This window comes from Psammomys obesus, unplaced genomic scaffold (assembly GCF_907164565.1).
Source record: "Psammomys obesus unplaced genomic scaffold, mPsaObe1.curated_primary_1811, whole genome shotgun sequence".
Taxonomy (NCBI): Eukaryota; Metazoa; Chordata; class Mammalia; order Rodentia; family Muridae; genus Psammomys; species Psammomys obesus.
In genome coordinates, this window is record NW_026585797.1 from 9,150,448 (window position 1) to 9,170,479 (window position 20,032).

At 42.4% G+C, this 20,032-nt stretch overlaps 2 protein-coding genes across 2 annotated transcripts; one reads left to right on the plus strand and one right to left on the minus strand.

Moving 5' to 3' along the window:
* The first annotated feature begins 11,089 nt into the window (after nt 1-11,089).
* Cga (glycoprotein hormones, alpha polypeptide) lies at nt 11,090-19,776 on the plus strand. Its single transcript, XM_055599424.1, has 4 exons — nt 11,090-11,204; nt 16,672-16,778; nt 17,933-18,117; nt 19,483-19,776. Exons 2-4 carry the CDS (start codon nt 16,679-16,681, stop codon nt 19,558-19,560), a joined length of 363 nt encoding a protein of 120 aa, XP_055455399.1. The 5' UTR covers nt 11,090-11,204; nt 16,672-16,678; the 3' UTR covers nt 19,561-19,776.
* Nucleotides 13,700-14,182, minus strand: LOC129670668 (transmembrane protein 11, mitochondrial-like). The gene has a single exon (XM_055599229.1). The coding sequence runs from the start codon at nt 14,180-14,182 to the stop codon at nt 13,700-13,702; it is 483 nt and encodes a 160-aa protein (XP_055455204.1).
* Nucleotides 19,777-20,032: the final 256 nt, after the last annotated feature.

The following is a 20,032-nucleotide window of genomic DNA, read 5'->3' on the forward strand; positions in this document are numbered from 1 at the left end:
GCAAGCAGAGCAATTCAGAGGTCGAGAGAAAAGCAAGATTGAGTAAGTGAGAGGGAAGAGGAGCTTGAGCTAGAATAGCCGAGTTGAGCCAGCTATCCCAGAGCTGAGTAAGAACAAGAAAGGGTGAGCTTACTAAGCAGTAAGTCTCAGGATCCAAAGATGGCGGTGCCGGGAGGACACTGTGTCTGATGAGCAGGTCAACAGTGACTGCACAGCGATCTACAGAACAAACTGTGTGCCCTAAAACACCAGCAATTGTGTTTCCCAGATGAGAGCAAAGCCCATGGTGTGGGAGGCAATCAGGTTCATATCACCCAGCTAACCCCCTCCTGGTAGACACTCTGTTGCCAGCCCAGAGCCACATGCCTGCATGCTCTGATCACCATCCCAGACTGAAGTGTTGGCACCACAGCACCAGAGACTGTGATTTCCAGTCTAGTGAAAATCCCATGGTGAAGGAAGCAATCAGTACCAACCTCAGGTCACACAGACAATACCTGGAAAAGGTCCTGGTGTCTGGCAGGCACTCAGCTGCCAATCCAGAGACCTGCCTGCGCCCCCCGACTCTCCATCCCAGACAGAACTGTGGACCCCAGAGCACCAGAGATGGGTTTTCCTGTTGGGAGTAAACCCCATGGTGAGGGAAACAGCAGGTCCAATCTCAGGGCACTCAGCCAATCTCCACCCCTCCCCAAAAAAAGTTCTTGGGAAAAGTTCCAGGGGTTCAGAAGGCGTTGAGTTGCCATCATGGAGCCACTTGCCTGTGCCTGCATTCTCTACTCACTGTCCTAGATGGAACTGTGGACCCCAAAGCACCACAGACTGGGTCTCCCTGTAGGGAGGAAAACCCACAGCTGGGGAAACATCAGGTCTAACCTCAGTACACCCAGCTAATTCCCAGAAAAGGCCCTGGGTTTTCACAGGCTCCAGGCTCTGGCCTCCTGCCACAGGCCTGTGTGCTGTGCTCACCCGCCACTGATTACCACTTGGGTACCGGGGCACAGAGCTCCACCTCAGACCTGCAAAAGCCTGGGACCCACGGAATCAGCCCTAGACACTGCACCAAGGTGCAACCTGTCTCCCTAGCTAAACTGACCAAACTGCGGGGCTCCCTGGTTCTTCGAGAGGGCTGAACCCAGTAAACACAGCATGAGAGCAGCAGCAGCAGCCCATTAAAATTCAGAGCAAGAAACCCAGTGGCAGGACAGCTGCCTCCATGACTTCTCCTGACTACCAACAACCACAGTTACCACACAGGTCCACACACCTGAGGTGAGCTGTGGTAATTCCCTGAGAAGCACCAGCCACAAACCCAAAAAGCCGAGGAGGCCTCCTTCAGGAGCAAGCAATTTTCCGCCAAGGGGATTCTTTCCACCCCAGGATTCCAGCAGGCACCAGAAACTAAGAGCCAACACCTGAGACAGCCAGATGAGTAGAAGCCAGCGTAAAAGCACAACTAACAAAAGCCAAAGCAACATGGCATCTCCAAACCCCAGTTATCCAGGGGCAAATAGCCCTGGACACCTTAACATAAGTGAAATCCAAGAAGATGACCTTACATCTATGCTTATGGAGAGGATAATAGAGGAAACAAATAAAATGCATAAAGAAATAGAAGATAAAGTCAAACAGATAAAGTCCTGTAAAGACATACAGGAAGATACAGCCAAACAGAAAATAATTAAATTACCTAAAGAAATAAAAGAAAGAGAGGAGTGTTCAAACAAACAGGTGAAGGAATTGAAGGAAAAGAAGAAAAATATAGTCGGACAGGTGAAGGAAATCAACAAAATGGTTCAAGATCTGATGATAGAATTGGAAAAATTGAAGAAAACATCAATGAAGGAAATCATGAAGAGGAAGAACTTAGGGAAGAAAACAGGAACTACAGAGGTAAGCATAAACAACAGACTACAAGCAATGGAAGAAAGAATCTGAGGTGTGGAAGATACAATGGAAGAAATTGATGTATCCATCAAATGAAATGTTAAATCTAAAAAATTCCTGACACAAACCATCCAAGAAATCCAAGAAAACATAAAAAGAAAAAAAAAAAAAACTAAGAATAATAGAAACAGAGGAAAAAGAAGATTCCCTTCTCCAAAGGCCAGAAAATATTTTCAACAAAATCATAGAAGAAAATTTCCCCAATTTAAAGGAGAGGCCTATAATCATACAAGAGACCTACAGAACACCCAATAAATTAGACCAGAAAAGAAAATCCTCCCACCACATAATAATCAAAACAGTAAGTATACAGAACAAAGAAAAAAAAATACTAAAACCTGCAATGGTAAAAAGGCCACATTATATATAATGGCAAACCCATCAGAATCATACCTGACTTCTCACCATAAAGCCAGAAGGGGCTGGACAGATATCATGCAGACCCTAAAAGAACACAGATGTCAGCCCAGACTACTATACCCAGCAAAACTCTCAATCATCATAGATGGAGAAAACAAGATATTCAACAACAAAAACAAATTTAAACAACACCTACCCATAAACCAACCTTACCGAAGATGCTAGAAAGAAAAACACAACCCAAGAAAGCTACCTACATTCAGGAAAACACAAGAAATAAATAACCTCACTACAGCAAAGCTAAAAGTAGCTAAGCACATAAACATACCACCACAACCAACATCAAAATCAAAGGATCTAACAGCCACTGGTCATTAATCTCTCTCAACATCAATGGACTCAATTCTCCAATAAAAAGACACAGACTAACAGAATGAATGCATAAACAAGACCCAACAAGCTGTTGCATACAAGAAACACAGCTAAGTCACAAGGATAGACATTACCTGAGAATAAAGGGCTGGAAGATGATTTTCCAAGAAATGGACCCAAAAAGCAAGCAGGAATAGCCATTCCAATATCTAATAAAATAGACTTTCAACCAAAATTAATCAAAAGAAATGGGGAAGGTCACTTCATACTCATTAACGGAAAATTCTACCAAGAAGACATCACAATTGTGAACATCTATGCCCCAAATACAAGGGCACTCACATTTTAAAAGATACATTAATAAAACTTAAACTACATATATATCCCCACAGATTAATAGTGGGAGACTTCAACACTCCACTCTCAACAAAGGACAGATCAATAAAACAAAAATTAAACAAAGAAACAATGACTCTAACAGAGGCCATGAATCAAATGAACCTAACAGATATCTACAAAACCTTTTATCCAAACACAAAAGAATTTACCTTCTCTTCAGCACCTCATGGAACCTCCAAAATATACCATATAGTTGGTCACAAAGCAAGCCTCAAGAGATAAAAGAAGATTGAAGTAATCCCTTGTATCCTATCAGACCTCCATAGACTAAAGCTAGACCTCAACAACAACAGAAATAGCAAAAAAATCTACCCTCACATGGAAACTGAGCAAATCAATACTCAATAACAGCTGGCTCAGGGAAGAAATAAAGAAAGACATTAAAGAATTCAATGAAAATAAAGGCACAATATACTCAGACTTAGGGGACACAATGAAAGCAGTGCTAAGAGTTCATCGCACTAAGTGCCTCATAAAGAAATTTGAAACAGCTCATGCAAGGAACTTAATGGCTCACTGAAAGCACTAGAAAAAAAAAGAAGAAGAAGAAGCAGACACACCCAAGAGGAGTAGACGGCTAGAAATAATCAAATTCAGGGCTGAAATCAAGAAACTAGAAACACAGAGAACAATTCAAAGAATCAATAAAACCAAGAGCTGGTTCTTTGAGAAAATCAACAAGATAGAAAATCCCTTAGCCAGACTAACTAAAAGGCAGAGAGAGACACCATCCAAATCAACAAAATTAGAAATGAAAAGGGAGATACAACAACAGACACTGAGGAAATCCAAACAATCATTAGGTCTTACTTCAAAAGCCTATATGCCACAAAAGTTAACAATCTGAATGAAATGGACAATTTTCTTGATCAATTCCACTTACCAAAGCTGAATCAAGACCAGGTAAATAAATTAAACAGTCCTATATCACCTAAGGAAATAGAAGCTGTCATCAAAAGTCTCCCATCCAAAAAAAGCCCAGAGCCAGTTTCAGCACAGAATTCTACCATACCTTCGAAGAAGAGCTAATTCCAATACTCTTCAAACTATTGCTCGAGCAATAAGACAATTAAAGGAGTTCAAAGGTGCCGGGAGCCAAAGCTATCTATGGAAGCCAAAGCCAAAGCTATCTAGTGAAGACAAAGGTATCTATGGAAGCCAAAGCTATCTATGGAAGCCAAAGTCAAAGCTATCTAGTGGAGACAAAGGTAGTTACTGAAGCAAAGCCAAGTAGAGAGCAAAGGTCATTTAGTGGAGACCTAAAGCTATGTAGTGAAAGAGTTATCTAGACCCTAAATCATGGGTGATAGATTGGGAGGACATCCTTTGTTAGAGCATCCGTAAGATATCTTTAGAAACCATCCTTACGGTATCTTGCAGGTACAATAGTTAACCCATGAAAGCACTCTTCCTATCTCCTGCAGCAGTAGATTAACCTTCCCTCTTTCCTGCCTTCTCCCTATATAAGTTAGGTAAAATTTTCTAATAAACGGAAGCCTTGATCAGACAAACGGACTTGGCTTTCATTTCTTGCATCTCTTGTTCCCTCTCTCCCCCATTCCTTCCACTCTCCACCTTAGGAACCCCGTTGAAGCCCTGTGGGACAGGGCACAAGGGGTTACAAATCTGAAAGGAAGAAGTCAAAGTATCACTATTTACAGATGATATATATATATATGAATGACCCCAAAAATTCTGTCAAGGAACTCCTACAGCTGATAAATACCTTCAGCAAGTGGCTGGATACAAAATTAACTCAAAAAAAAAAATCAGTAGCCCTCCTGTATACAAAAGACAAATGGGCTGAGAAAGTAATTAGGGAAACAACACCCTTCACAGTAGCCACAAAAGACATAAAATATCTTGGTGTAACTCTAACCAAGCAAGTGAAAGACTTGTATGAAAAAAACTTCAAGTCTGTGAAGAAAGAAATCAAAGAAGTTTTCAGAAGATGGAAAGATCTCCCATGCTCATGGCTTGGCAGGATTAACATAGTAAAAATGGCCATCTTACCAAAAGCTATCTACAGATTCAATGCAATTTCCATCAAATTACACTACAATTCTTTACAGATCTTGAAAAAAAAATTCTCAACTTCATATAGAATAACAAAAACCCAGAATAGCTAAAACAATCCTCTACAATGAGAGATCTTCTGGAGGTATCTCCATCCCTGATTTCAAGCTGTACTATAGAGCAACAGTAATAAAAACTACATGGTACTGACATAGAAACAGACTAGTGGATCAATGGAATAAAATAGAAGACCCAGAAATAAACCCACACAGACACCTGATTTTTGACAAAGACACCAAAAACATACAATGAAAGAAAGATAGCATCTTCAACAAATAGTGCTGTTCTAACTATATGTCCACATGTAGAATAATGCAAATAGACCCATATCTATCACCTTGCACTAAAATAAAGTCCAAGTGGATCACAGACTTCAACATAACACCAGACACACTAAACCTGTTGGAAGAAAAAGTGGAGAAGAGCCTTAAACTCATTGGCACAGGAGACAACCTCCTGAATAGAACACCAACAACACAAGCTCTAAGATCAATGATCAATAAATGGGACCTCATGAAACTGAAAAGCTTCTGTAAAGAAAAGGACACTGTCATTAGAACAAAACACTAGCCTACAGACTTGGAAAGGATCTTAACCAACCCTTTATCTGACAGAGGGCTAATATCCAGTATATACAAAGAACTCAAGAAATTAAACAGCAACAAATCAAGTAATCCAGTTAAAAAATGGGGTACAGAGCTAAACAGAATTCTCAATAGAGGAATACCGAATGGCAAAGAAACGTTCAATCTCCTTAGCTATCAGGGAGATGCAAAATCAAAACCACCCTGAGCTCTCACCTTACACCCATCAGAATGGGTAGGATCAAGAACTCAAGGGACAACACATGCTGGAGAGGTTGTGGAGAAAGGGGAACCCTTCTCCACTGCTGTTGGAAATGCAAACTTGTACAACCACTTTGGAAATCAATCTGCTGCTTTCTCAGACAACTAGGAATACTGCTACCTCAAGATCCAGCTATACCACTCCTAGACATATATCCAAAATATGCTCAACTATATAGCAAGGACATTTGCTCAACCATGTTCGTAGCAGCTTTATTCATAATAGCCAGAATCTGGAAACAACCTAGATGTCCCTCAACAGATGAATGGATACAGAAATTGTGGAACATTTGCACAATGGAATACTACTCAGCAATTAAAAACAAGGAAATCATGAAATTTGCAGGCAACTGATGGGAACTAGAAAATATCATCCTGAGTGAGGTAACCCAGAAGCAGAAAGACACATGTGGTATATACTCACTTATAAGTAGATATTAGACATATAATATAGGATAAACATACTAAAATCTATAGTCCCAAAGAAGCTAAACAACGAGGACTGTAGGGAAGATGCTTAATCCTCATTCAGAAGGGCAAACAGGATAGACATCAGAAGTAGGAGAATACAAGGAATAGGACAGGAACCGTCCACAAAGGACCTCTGAAAGTCTCTACCCACCAAGGTATTGGAAGGAAATACTGAAACTCATAGCCAGCTTTTGGGCACAGTACCAGAATCCTTATGGAAGAAGAGGGAGATAGAAAGACCTGGAGGGGACAGGAACCCCACAAGGAGAGCAACAGAGCCAAAAAACCTGGGCCCAGAGTGGGGGTGGGGGAGCCTGTAGAGATCAGTACTCCAACTAAGGACCAACTAAAACCTAGAACCCCTGTTCAAAGGAAGCCCATTGGCTGCTCAAGTACGTTCCCTAATAAGGGGTATAGGGTCTGTCTATCATGAACTCAGTGGCAGGCTCTTTGATTACCTCCTCCCCTGGGGTGTGCAGCCTTGCCAGGCCACAGAGGAAGATGATGCAGCCAGCCTTGATAAGACCTGATAAGCTAGGGTCAGACAGAAGGAGAGGAGGACCTTCCCAATCAGGGGACTAGGGAATGGGCATAGGAGGAGAAAAGGGAGGGTGGTTGGGACTGGGAGGTGCCAAGGGAATGGTCTTCATCGGGGATACAAAGTGAATAAATTGTAATAAATAAATAAATTAATTAATTAAATTTAAAAAGAAATCGGGCCTGAAACTAAATAAAGACCTTAAAAAAAAAAAAACAAAAAAACGAAACAAGGAAATTATGAGATTTGCAGACAAATGGTGGGATCTAGAAAAGATCACCCTGAGTGAGGTATCCCAGAAACAGAAAGACACACATGGTATATACTCACTTATACGTGGATATTAGATCTATAATATAGGATAAAAATACTAAAATCTATACACCTAAAGAAGCTAAGCAAGAAGGAGGACCCTGGGTAAGATGCTCAATCCTCATTCAGAAAGGCAAAGAGGATAGACATTGGAAGATGTAGAAAACAGGCAACAGGACAGGAACATACCACAGAGATCCTCTGAAAGACTCTACCCAGTATTGTATCAAAGCAGAGGCTGAGACTCATAGCCAACTTTTGAGCAGAGTGCAGGGAATCTTATGAAAGAAGGGGGAGATAGAAAGACCTGGAGGGGACAGGAGCTCCACAAGGAGAGCAAAAGAAACAAAAAAATCTGGGCATAGGGGTCTTTTCTGAGACTGATTCTCCAACCAAGGACCATGCATGGAGATAACCTAGAACCCCTGCTCAGATGTAGCCCATGGCAGCTCAGTGTCCAAGTGGGTACCCTAGGAAGGGGCTGTCTCAGACATGAACTCAGTGGCTTTGATCACCTCTGCCTGAGAGGGGAGCAGCCTTACCAGGCCACAGAGGAAGACAATGTAGTCAGTCCTGATGAGACCTGATAAGCTAGGGTCAGGTGGAATGGGGGAGGACCTCCCCTATCAATGGACTAGGAGAGAGGCAGGGGAGGAAAAGAGGGAGGGAGGGCAGGATTGGAAGCGATAAAGGAGGGGGCTACAGCTGGGATACAAAGTGAATAAATACTAAAAAATAATTAAAATGCTAAGAAAAAATAAAAATAAAGAAAATAACTGAACTTAAAAAAAAAAAAGCAAAGTTTCTAATGAAAGACCCCTGCCTCACCCTAAATTAAACATAGCTAACGCCATTTTGTGAGACACCACTGTTTTGTAAAACTCTGAAGGCCAGATGAAAAACTAAAAAATTACTGAGAAATCCTAGCTGTGTCACCCACTTGGGATATCTGTGGTCAGGCTGCCCCTGTTGAGTTAAAAACAACTTGTTGTGACTACCCTCATGGGATATCTGACAGAGGTTGTTCCAGCTGAGATAGGGAAAAACAAAATAACAGGTGGCCACGTTAAGGGGTGGTCAATCTTGGTGCCCCTGCCAAACTTTGACGCAAATCGTGGTCTCATGAAAATGTACCAATCAGCCCCCTGTAACCATGCTTCTTGCTTCTGTACCAGTGCTTCTGCTCTAAAACCCTATAAAAACCCCAGCTTCCTACCTAGGGGGCTCGGAAGTCTCCCGAATGACTTTTCGCCCCGGGTACCCGTGTATCAAAATAAAAGCCTCTTGCTGTTTACATCCGAACACCTGGGCTCCTTAGACAGGGGTCTCTCAGACGAAAGATACCCTCCGGGGATCTTTCACTGAGGCTGAAAACATTCTAGGCCTAGATTAGATTGTATGGAGGCTAGAAGCTTCCAAGACTAGGCCTAAGTTAGCAGTGTACAGGGTCAGTGAGCCTCCCAGAGAACAACTGAAACAAGAGAATAAAAGTTCCTGCTGTAACTGAACTGATCATTCCCAACAAGCATCCTCGATCATAATTTTTTTTAAGTACATAGATTGCTTTCAATAGGGTGGCTTTTTTTTTTTTAAATGTATCAGCTGCCGGAGCCCCCCCCCCCCCCCCCGCAAAGTCGAACAGTGCCTGGGTGGGGAGTGAGGATTTAAAATAATTAAAACAAATCACACTATGCACGGGATGGCTTGAGAGGGTGGTCAGAATGACTGAAGCAGCGTCGGTTTATTCCAGGGTTCATTTTTTTATAGGTAAAGCAAAGACTAGTCGCATCAATTCAAAAAGAAAAAGTTTGTGGAAACTCTCTACTTAAATTTCAAAAACTATCTCCCTTTAGCAGATAAAGTCCTATTCTAAAACTAATTCCCTTTAGCAGTTAAAGTCCTATTCTAAAACTAATTCCCTAAAGCAGTTATGGTCCAAGGTCACACAGACAAGCTTTTAAGGAATTCGGTAAAACTTCCTCCTTTCTTTGTCAAGGTAAAGGCTAAATGAAAACATAACAATGCAGTTTAAGGAGCAGCTCTCCACAATCAGCATTGCTTTTTATTTTTAAGCTTTTTTATTAATGAATTCTATTTACATCTCAGTCATAGGCTCCTCCTTTTTCTCCTTCCTATCCCCTCTCCCCTGCCCAGGCACCCCAGCTCATCTATTCATATGAGGACTCCATCATACTTTTAATTTTCTTTTATATTACATGTGTTTTTCCTGCATGTATGTCCATATACCGTGTGTGTAGAGCCTGCAGTAGCTAGAAGAGGGCACTAGGTCCTTTGGGACCGGAACTTACAAGTAGCTGTAAACACAATGTGGGTGCTGGAATCTAATCCAGGAAGAGTAACCTGTGCTCTTAGCTACTGAGCTGTCTCCCCAGCCCTTAGAATTCCTTTTGTTGTTTCATTTTGCTTCTTGAAATACAGTCTTACTATGTAGTGGTGAATGGCCTGAAACTTTCCAGGTAGAAAATGGTGGCTTCAAACCTCCCACCTTTGCTGCCAGGGTTCTAGCGTCATCGTCATGTCATGTCTTTACAAACTGTTATCTTACTTTCTACACCTCTCCTCCAATTCTCACCCGACTGAATCTCTGTTATAACCAGGGCTGCTCTGGGAAAATGTGGGTACAGTTTTCTGCACCTACAGTCAGAGGAAATTTGACTTACTCTGTTTCCTCTTGGGTTCCTTCTCCTTTGAATAGCGACTCTTCAAAGTAGGATAGCTTTGGCGGGTTACATGCTGTGTTTTTACTTGGAGCCAGTCAGCTGTCTTTTGTGACAATCTCCCAGCTACAGTGGAGCCTCACCCACCAGTCTGTAAGAAACTGTATTTGATGTCCAGTCTCCTTTCTGTAATTTCATTTGGCAAGTGACAATGTACTTAGTAGTCAATACATATCCATTGAATTAAATTCAATGCAGTTTCTATTTGACAGCAGTCTGCCATACTTATTATAAAAGTTTTAGATTCTCTAGAGAGACCAAATTCCATTTAAATTTCAGGTTCTACAAATATCTTCAAAGTATTTCAGAGACTCTGTTTTATCCATAAAATGATTAATAATAATAATAATAATAATAATAATAATAATAATAATAATAATAAATATGTTGTGCTAGCACGAACACAGCCTTAGGTTGGATCCCCAATCACCGAAAACCAAACAAACAAAATCTATTAGCAGAAACAATTTTTTTATTTTGTTTTTTGAGACAGGGTTTCTCTGTGCGCGCACACACATTCCGCCCCTGCCATGTGTATTGAGTACTAAGCCAGTCCTCAGGATCACCTCATACCTTTCCATATATCTTTATTAAATCCAGATGCCTGTTAGTTTAAAAAATTGAAGCAATCGTTTTATTTTTCTATTTCCTGTTGGAATCATATAACCCTGAAAACACTTTTCTCCTGTTTTATGAAAATATCAGGCACTTAGCTAATTAGATGTGCTACCCTTAGAGTCCTGTTTGTTTTAAAAGTGTCAACTTTCAGGATGTTTTGTGTAAGTCTCAACAAAATTATGTAGGAAATGACCAAATGCTCTCAAGGCCCATAAGCTGTCCTTGAGGTCACCACTACCTGAAGATGGCTGAAAACAAAAATGATCTGAGGACTGCAACATGATAAGATCAAATTGACGTCATGGTAATTTTATAAAGTACCATCCAACCATTGGGTAGAATTTACTGTTGATCCCTGGGCTTAGGTGCAGGTGGGAACCTGCAATTTGAATTACTCTGCTGGTATAAAAAGACAGGAAGAGACTTTACTAACTGCAGTTACTGAATGATCGGGAGACAAAGTTAAAATTCCTCTTCAGAGCTGCCATCAACTACCTAGAACACGTCCCTTGAAAAGTCCAGAGGAAGGTAATGGGATGAAGTAATTGGGGGGATATTAATTAAGGAGTAAAATATTTGAGACCACAGGAAGGATGTTTCTGCATAAATTTTGGTAAGAAAATAATTAGGCATTCATTAGTTTTCTTTAGAGTGCTAATGACTGAGTTGGGAGGAGGCCTGTAAAATTGCAGTATGCGATCATAAGCTAATTAAGATGTTATCTAGCAGAAGCCAGAAAACAAGTATCTCCCGCAGAGAGGCTGAATGCTTGTCAAAACCTAACCTATTTTCTCAAGAACCACTGCATGTCATTTGAAGGGCATTCACTTTGAAGGTCTTCCAGAGACCAGACAGAGGGTAGGTAGACACTGTATACGTGGCTGATATTTTGTCGACAGTTTCAGATGCTGCATAGCTGAATTTTCAAGTTAGCTATCAACAAAACAGATCACTTGCACTGACCACACATTCTAATATATTTTGAATAAGTGCTCTAGTAGTTTTAACTTGAACATTGTTTTAATTTTCTTTTTCATAAAGTTCTATAAAATAATAGTTGGTAGCATTTGCAAGTCACTACTGCTGACCTTGTTATAACAAATCACTTTCCGAGCCCAAGTGAGTAGTTCCCATGAGCTTTTGGAAAACTTTTTTCCAGCTACTATAATTGGCATATTGTGTGAGCACTGCACCTTCTCAGATCCTACCAGCCTCACATGAAAATGAAAATTTCTCAATTCAAGCACTTCTTGAGCAAGAAAGCATAGCAGGTGCTTACATAATGCTTGCGTTCTTTTAAACGTTAACGTTGGTCTAGAGATAGTTTAAAGCACAAGGGAGGAGGTGTGTAGGTTGAATACAAATATGCAGAAGGTTCTTGAGCATCCGGTGCCCTGGTATCTGAGGAGAGGTTGCAGTTAATTTCGTGCTAGAATTAGTTGAACCAGTGATTGGTTGGTAAACTGAAAATGGAAAATAAAAAGAAACGCTTTTGTTCTTTCTCAGTATTGGGTACTTGCTCAGTTTGGGCACTAGTGAAACAGACCCAATACACAGTGAGAGTTACTCGGCATGCAAAAGAGCGCTATTGTCCTTCGATAGGACTTCTTGTTTCAAGATATTTTACATTAAAGGAGAAATGTGTGTTTTGGACACAGGTTAGTTAATATTGTTCAGGCTGCCCTGGGACTTGTTACACAGTCAAAGACAGTCTTGAACCCCTGATCATCTTTTCTCTACCCCTCACGTGCTGGGATTACAGGTAGAAGAGAAATCTTCCACATTTCTGAAGATTGCTCTTAAATAACTACCTGAGGGGCTGGCCTCAGCCTTGCCGAGCACTTACTGCTCTGGCGCCCACACTGCATGGCTCTTTGCAGGGAATCTGGCACCCTCTTCTGGACTTTGAGGCCATCTGCATGTGTGGGGCGCACACAGAGACAAGGAGGTGCACATGCCGGCAACACAAAACCCTTTAAAGATACTTACTTGATACAAAGTGGGTGTGGCGGAGCACTTGGCCACAAGGGCAGAAGTGCAGCTGTGAATCTGGGGTCAAGTCAGCGCAGGCTACATAGGGAGACCTTGTCTCAGAAACAAGGACCAAGACAAAACAAACTAACAATACCGCGGGGCCAGGAAGATGGCTCAGCAGATAATGGTGCTCACCACCAAGCCTGACAACCTGAGCTTGATCCAAGGGTAGAGAGAACTGACTCCCAGAGACTGCCCTCTAACCTCCATACTCACACTCCAGCCCACAAAAATAAAGCAGTGTAAATTAAAAATTGTTTTCTTTTTCTTTTTTGAGCAGGATCTCACTCTATAGCTCAGGTTGTCCTTAAACTCACACCTCGGCCTCCTGAGTGCTGAAATTACAGATGGCAAAACTCCTTGGTTTAATTCTAATTCAATTATTAAAAATATTTGTCATTCAATATTGTTGTGATGATGATGTTGATGATGATGGTGATGATGAGTGTGTGTGTGTGTGTATTGGGCATGTACATGACAAGGGGCACATGCCGAAGCCAGAGGACAACTTTAGGAAGTCAGTTTTCTCTTTCCACCTCCGTGTGGGTTTAGGGATGGATGTCAAGATTTAGCCACAAGTACCCTTACTCACTGAGCCATCTGGCTGTCCCTTGAACTACTGTTTTTTTTTTGTTTTTGTTTTTTTTTTTTTTAATTCTCGTAACTTTAATGATGTCGTCAAACGATATACTTAAGACACCTCCATAGCAAGTTCACGTCCCTCAGAAAGTAGCAGGGGCTCCCAACCGTATTCTGCTGCCCAGTCAGACTTCCACGCTCCTGGGCTGAGGAAAAAGACCCCTTAGTGTAAGGAGCTGAATAAACCCCCGGCGTACCCATGATCTGTTATTCTTGCTTAAAACAAACAAACAAACAACATTGAAGCAAACCCTTTCCAGGGGCTGCTGCCACCCGGAGAAAACGCAGGGCTGCTGTAGCCTGCCGGTGCTGGGTGCTGCCGTTCCGCTTCGCGCGTCCTTCTCCCGCAGTCACACCGCGTGGAGCTCATAGAGCTTGACCCAGCGCACCAGGGCAGCCAGCGCTTTTGCGTTGCGCGGTCTCTTTCCGCGCAGGTCGCCCTTCCGAACCCGCACCACCGGTGCGGAGGAGGTGAGCGTGTGCAGAGGCAGGCGGACAGACAGTTCGTAGGCATCAGGGTCCAGCTGCCGTCGATGGAGGGTCCAGCAGGCCAGCCTCAGCACGCCGGCAGGCAGGGAGATGTAGCGGGAGGAATCCAGGGGCTGTGCCAACGCGGTGAAGAGGCAGGCGGCACCCGCCAACACGTCCTTCTTGTGCAGGCAATTGCCCACGGTGATCCGACGCGCTGTGTCGTGTCCTGGTCGGGTGGGCTCCATCACGGTGTACTCGTCCAGGGCTTCCAGCTCATACTCAAACTGGTCCTGGGCATTCTCCCGACTGTAGATTTCATGTACTATGTAGCAGTCTGTGGCTAAAACTTCAAAAGTAGACATCACTTATGAAAGGTTTAAGTGAGTTTCATTGCCATTTCAATTCTGGCTTTTAAATTTTTATTAATTGTGTGTTTATTTGGGTGTGAGCACACATGTGCAAAAGTGTGAGTGAAGGTCAGAAGACAACCTTGAGTGTGAGTCCCTGCCTTCTACGTTGCTTGAGACAGGTCCTCTTGCTGTTCACTGCTATCTATGCCAGGCTAGTTGGCTTCTGAGCTTCCCACGGTCCTGTGTCTGTGTTCCATCTCCAACGGGGACCTGAACAATCCACAGTGCAGTCCCCTTTCTCCCGTCAATGAACATCTTGCAAACTAAATGCATCTTTATGGGTTAGTACTGCAGCACGGGGGTTGAACTCAGAACCCTGCAAATGTTTAGGCAAGCATGAACTACAGTCCCAGCCTCTAGAGCTTCCGGCTCTGCTGCTGTCCTCTGTAAGCCCTCTCCCAGGCAGCTGAGTTCTGGAGACCGAACCCGGGACCTCCTGCGTGTGTTAGGGCAATGTTTATCACAGGGTGAGAGCCCTAGCCCCCCACTTTAAATGAAAATAATGCATCTTCACTCGAAAGGTGGCATTACATCAGCTTAAAATGGTGCAATGCACAAATGTAACTCTCTTTTGGAGAGATTCTTGTATTGTTACAGAGCACCCATGGAGAGCTTCTGCACCCTACCTCCGAGCTGTATCTGTAGCTTCCTTTCCTTTTCATTTTGAGACAGAAGTTCACTAAGTTATCTTGGCTAGCCTTTAAGTTCAGACCCTTCTCCTTTAGTCCCCCGAAGAGCTGGAATTAAATATTTGTGATACCAGACCCTCTATTTTCTGTGTAGGTTTCTCTGTGTAGCCTTGGCTGTCCTGGACTTGCTTGTTTGGAAAAGCTATAGAAGTTATAATTTTATAACTACTTAAAATTGCATAGTTTATATATGTCTGTCTATCCATCTGTCTACATATATTTATATGTATTTATACACACATAAATATTATGCCAGTTGGGGTGACAATGTTCTTGCTCAAATCATGGACTAACAAAAACCCAAGAACCCATAATGAGAAAACTTGAGTGGCTGGTCAGGGGAGTCCAGAACACCTGCAAACAGCTTGGGCTACTGCTGTTTTCCTTAGAGCTTTCTAGAAAAAGAAGATAAGAGCAATAGGGTTTTATCTTCTATTGCTAAAGCCACCACACATTTCAGAATAGATCTGGAGAAATTAATCTGGGTCCGACGTGGAAGTCTTTGCACTGAGGACTAGCTCTCATAGTTTCAGGAGGAGCCATGCATCCTGCCAACAGAGAGAAGCCATTAACAGCTCTATCCAGATGTAATACCAACAACCAACAACAAAGACCAACCCAACAAGATACTCTGTCTCCGAGGAGCAAGAGTGGTGCTTGTGTCCTTGGCTTTGAAACTGTCTTAGAAAGTTTTGGGAGGCTGGTAAGGTGCCTCAGCAGACACAGACGCTTGCTGTCAAGCCTGGTGACCTGGATCTGAGTCACAGGACATGCGTAGCAGAGGAGAACCAACTCAGACAAATTATCCTCTGACCTTCACTTAGGCACTGTTGCATGTCCTATGCCAACACACACACACACACACACACACACACACACTCACACTCACACACACTCACACACTCACACACGCACGATGCATGCACACGAATAAATAAATAGATGAAAAAGGGTTTTGTTCTGTTTTTTTGTTCTGTTTTGTGGGGTTTTGTTGTTTTTGTTTTTGAGACAGAATTTCTCTGTGTAGCCCTGGCTGTTCTGGAACTCACTCTGTAGACAGGTGGCTTTGAACTTAGAGATTTGCATGCTTGTGACTAGAGAGTGCTGGGATTAAAGGCATGCAGCATTGCCGCCCACCTCTAGCCTGTACTCACTTCACATTCCCACTGGTGATGTCTCTGTTATAAAATTTCATGTATTCAGACTAACATTTGGCATTTCTTTAATTATAAGCGTTCTGGTGATTGTTGTTTTAATTTACATATTCATCTCACCTAAGTTTTCCATTAATTAGACTGGGGAGACAGAACAATTGCTGAGAATTCATTGCTTGAGGTGGGAAAGAGGGAAGGGAGAAGGGGAGGAGGGAGAGAGGGAGAGAGATAATTATGTGCTAATTGCTCATGTCGGAAATGGAAAGATACAGTGCCCTACCTCTTTCCTAAAGGGATTGGGTGCTTTTACTTACATGGTTTATGTATGTTTAGGGTATGTTGGGAGCTGAAAGTAGAGGAGCGAGACATTAATAACTTATGAGCAATCATGTCAACCTTACTGGTTGATGGTGCTGGGAAACAGCTCCGAGGTGAGCAGTGACTTAGTACTCCCAAAGCCAGCACCATCAGCTAAAACAAAAATCACCCTAAAACCACTGGTTTGTGTTCTGATGGGGAGGCTACGATTAGACTGCTATTTTTATGTTTTTTTTTTTTTTTTTTTTTTTTTTTTGTTTTTTTCATGTGTGCTTTGCAGGAGAGCTATGGATTACGACAGAAAGTATGCAGCTGTCATTCTGGTCGTGTTGTCCATGTTCTTGCATATTCTTCATTCTCTTCCGGATGGAGACTTCATTATTCAGGGTATGTGAATAAACTCGGGCTTGCAATAAAAAGGAAAACGTGAATCTCCAGATGCATAGCAATAATCGTTAGGTAATTTCTACCACCTTTCACATGTGACAAAAATTTACTTCTGGGAACATACCTAGGCACCCATAGACTGTGAATACAAGATTAAGTTAGGTTCAGAAAATATACAGTGAAAAAGTTATGCTCCACATTTATTTTAATAGCATCCTGACATGTTCATCTGAAGTGCATTTTTTATTATTCCATATCTGAGTTTTAAAGGAGAAAAAACATCCTTCCTCAGCTCAGTTGTTTCTCACATTTCTTCCAGATTTCAGAACATTTTTTCTAATTATTTAATTTTATGTGCATTAGTGTGAAGGTGTCAGATCCCTTAGAATTGGGAGGTATAAACAGTTGTGAGCTGCCATGTGGATGCTAGGAATTGAACCCGGGTCCTTTGGAAGAGCAGACGGTGCTCTTAACCACTGAGCCATCACTCTAGCCCCATTTCAGAACATTTTAATGTTGCTTTTGCATATAAATTTTTATATCAGTTAACAAGTGGGGAAAACAAAAATCAGTTTTGTGCATTAAATTTGTTTTCTTCCATTGTTTGATTCATTACCTATGGTAGCTGACATAGCCACCAGCTTTGAAATTGTGAACCATTATTTGTTATTTTTTTCTCTTGCTAAATGGTTATATCTGAATCTGAAATTCTAAGCACAGATGTCTTTTGTATTACCAAGCTATCTGTACTCATGAAGCTTTCTTAATTTTTATGTTTTTTTCCCTGTCAATATTTGGAGTTTCTATGAGGAAAACAATAACAGGCTTGCCTCTGGAAATTTTTTCTTTTCAGATGAATTTATATTCAGATGGCATTTATATTTGTCAAGTGTTTGTGTTCTCTCTAAGCATGCAATTAGCCTGTTCTTGGAGAATGAGAAACCACCGTAATAAGCTACCTATGCAGGTATGCAAAAATGGTTTCTCCATGAACATACCTACAATAATTACAAAGAAATATTATATATGAAGATTGATATGTGGACAAAAATATTTCTTCTTTTTATTGCTAATGCAGAAAGCATTTGTCAATGTAATACTCAGAAAATTGCCGGTTTGTCTGAGTCCTTCACCTTCTCCCTTCTGCTGGCTAGGTTGCCCAGAATGTAAACTAAAGGAAAATAAGTACTTCTCCAAGCTGGGTGCCCCCATCTACCAGTGCATGGGGTGCTGCTTCTCCAGGGCATACCCCACTCCAGCAAGGTCCAAGAAGACGATGCTGGTTCCAAAGAATATCACCTCGGAGGCCACGTGCTGTGTGGCCAAATCGTTCACCAAGGTGAGAGCTTCCTCACAGTCCAGCCAGAGGCAGTTTCTACTCATGGGGTTTAACGTCCAAGTTGTCTAGTGACCTGTATTTGTTATTCCTTTGTATGGGCAACCCCTGCATTTGTTCTCTTTAATTAGAAGAATAAGCTAAATGAAAAATGTGGATGGCACGGAAGTAGAGAGAACAGTGTAAGAAGCCAGCTGGAGGTGCAAAAAGGGAGGTCAGAGTGTCAACAAAACCAGTCGGAGGCAAAGCATGCTCTCAAGCTCTGCAGTGCGGCTACGTGCGGACAGCTTGCTGCAATTCCTTACACAGATTGTAGAGAACTAGAAGGGAAGGGTTTAAAAGTTGACAGCACAAAGAAATGATGCCGTATGTTAGAGGACTGAAAACACTTCCTCCCCGAGTTGATCATAATACTCGGTATGTGAGTTTCAAATTATCAAACTGTACTCCATAAACACGTGCAATTAGAATAGTCTAAAAAATACAGAGCGCCTGGACGTAGTGGTCCGTCCCTGTCATCACGTCATTCAGGAGGCAGAGGCGGGAAGATCCTACACGTCCTAAGCCTACATGGCTGGAGCTGGTGAGAAGGATCAGCGGGTAATGATCTGAGTTGGATGCCCAGGTCCAAATGACAGAAGGAAAAAAAAAAGATTCCTTCAAATTGTCTTCTAACCTCCCCCTCACCCCCAATAAATAAGCGGGAAAGAAAAGGGCCACTTGGTCTTCACTGTGATTTCTAGGTTATCTGGGTTAGTATAATATGAACATGTCTCAAAAGAACAACAGAAGTACAAACAAAAAAAAACAAAATCCCAAATAACCCTGGGAGCACTAAGAGCCTCTGAGGTTTGGTTCTTAAGAGGTGTGGACTGATGGTGGGGGTGGGGTATCAAGTAAATGGGGCTGTTTTTTGGGGGGGGGTAGAGAATATGGGTCAATGGCTGAGTGTTTGCCTAAGAAGTAGTGAAATAAAAAAAATTAAAAATTGAGAGTGAGAGAGGCACAGTGGCACATGTCTGTAATCCCAGCACTCAGGAAGGAAGAGGCAGGCGGATCTCTGTGAGTTCAAGGCCAGCCTGGTCTACAAAGTGAGTCCAGGACAGCCAAGGCTATGCAGAAAAACACCTCGAGAAACCAGAGAGAGAGAGAGAGAGAGAGAGAGAGAAGACAGAGCTAAACAAAAGCAGGCTGAACAAAAAACATAACTTACTTTGCTGTGTGAATTTCACTGCTAGAGTCAATGTATCTCCTGAAAGTGAAAATGTAAAGACACCAAGCGTTTATTTAACTATTCTGGCTACCATTTCATCTGGAACTTTGCAGCTCTGTCTGTCTGGCTACCTACCCGTTTCTCCTTCCCTCCAGGCCACAGTGATGGGAAACGCCAGAGTGGAGAACCACACAGAGTGCCACTGCAGCACCTGTTACTATCACAAGTCGTAACTTTGCTGCAAAGGGCTGTGCTGATGACTGCTGATCGGAGGGAGGGAGGGCGCCGTGTGACGCTGCCCCTCCTCCTTACCAGACCTGGCACGACCCAGTTACACAGCCGCCTTTGCTGTGTGTTCCCTTATACGTTAGCATAATCAGCAGTCTCTTCTTGTTAGTATGTAGCGTGCTCACGTAGGTTGGTTCCATGAGAAATAAAGCCTTTTAAATCACCCATCACAGACTCGCTTTCTTTCCAAGTAAAGCTACTTACTTTTGATGAGCTGTATCAAAGGGGTTGATAAATCTAATGGGTTGAATGAGGACCCAGTGCACCTGCTGACCTGACTCTGAACAGGCTGGCTGTCACCTAGCCTTAGCAGGCTGTACGTCCTGTCAGCCAGCGGGCTATTGAGCAGGTAGTTCACTGGGGTGGGAGAAAAGGGCATGAGAAGGCTAGCTTTGCTCGTTTTCATGTCCCTTCTAT

Bases quoted from the DNA above. Each gene is read 5' to 3' on its own strand.
- LOC129670668 (XM_055599229.1), bottom strand. From the start codon at position 14,182: ATGTCTACTTTTGAAGTTTTAGCCACAGACTGCTACATAGTACATGAA.
- Cga (XM_055599424.1), top strand. From the start codon at position 16,679: ATGGATTACGACAGAAAGTATGCAGCTGTCATTCTGGTCGTGTTGTCC. The intron at 16,779-17,932 runs GTATGTGAATAA...TCTGCTGGCTAG, and splicing joins TGGAGACTTCATTATTCAGG to GTTGCCCAGAATGTAAACTA. The intron at 18,118-19,482 runs GTGAGAGCTTCC...CCTTCCCTCCAG, and splicing joins TGGCCAAATCGTTCACCAAG to GCCACAGTGATGGGAAACGC.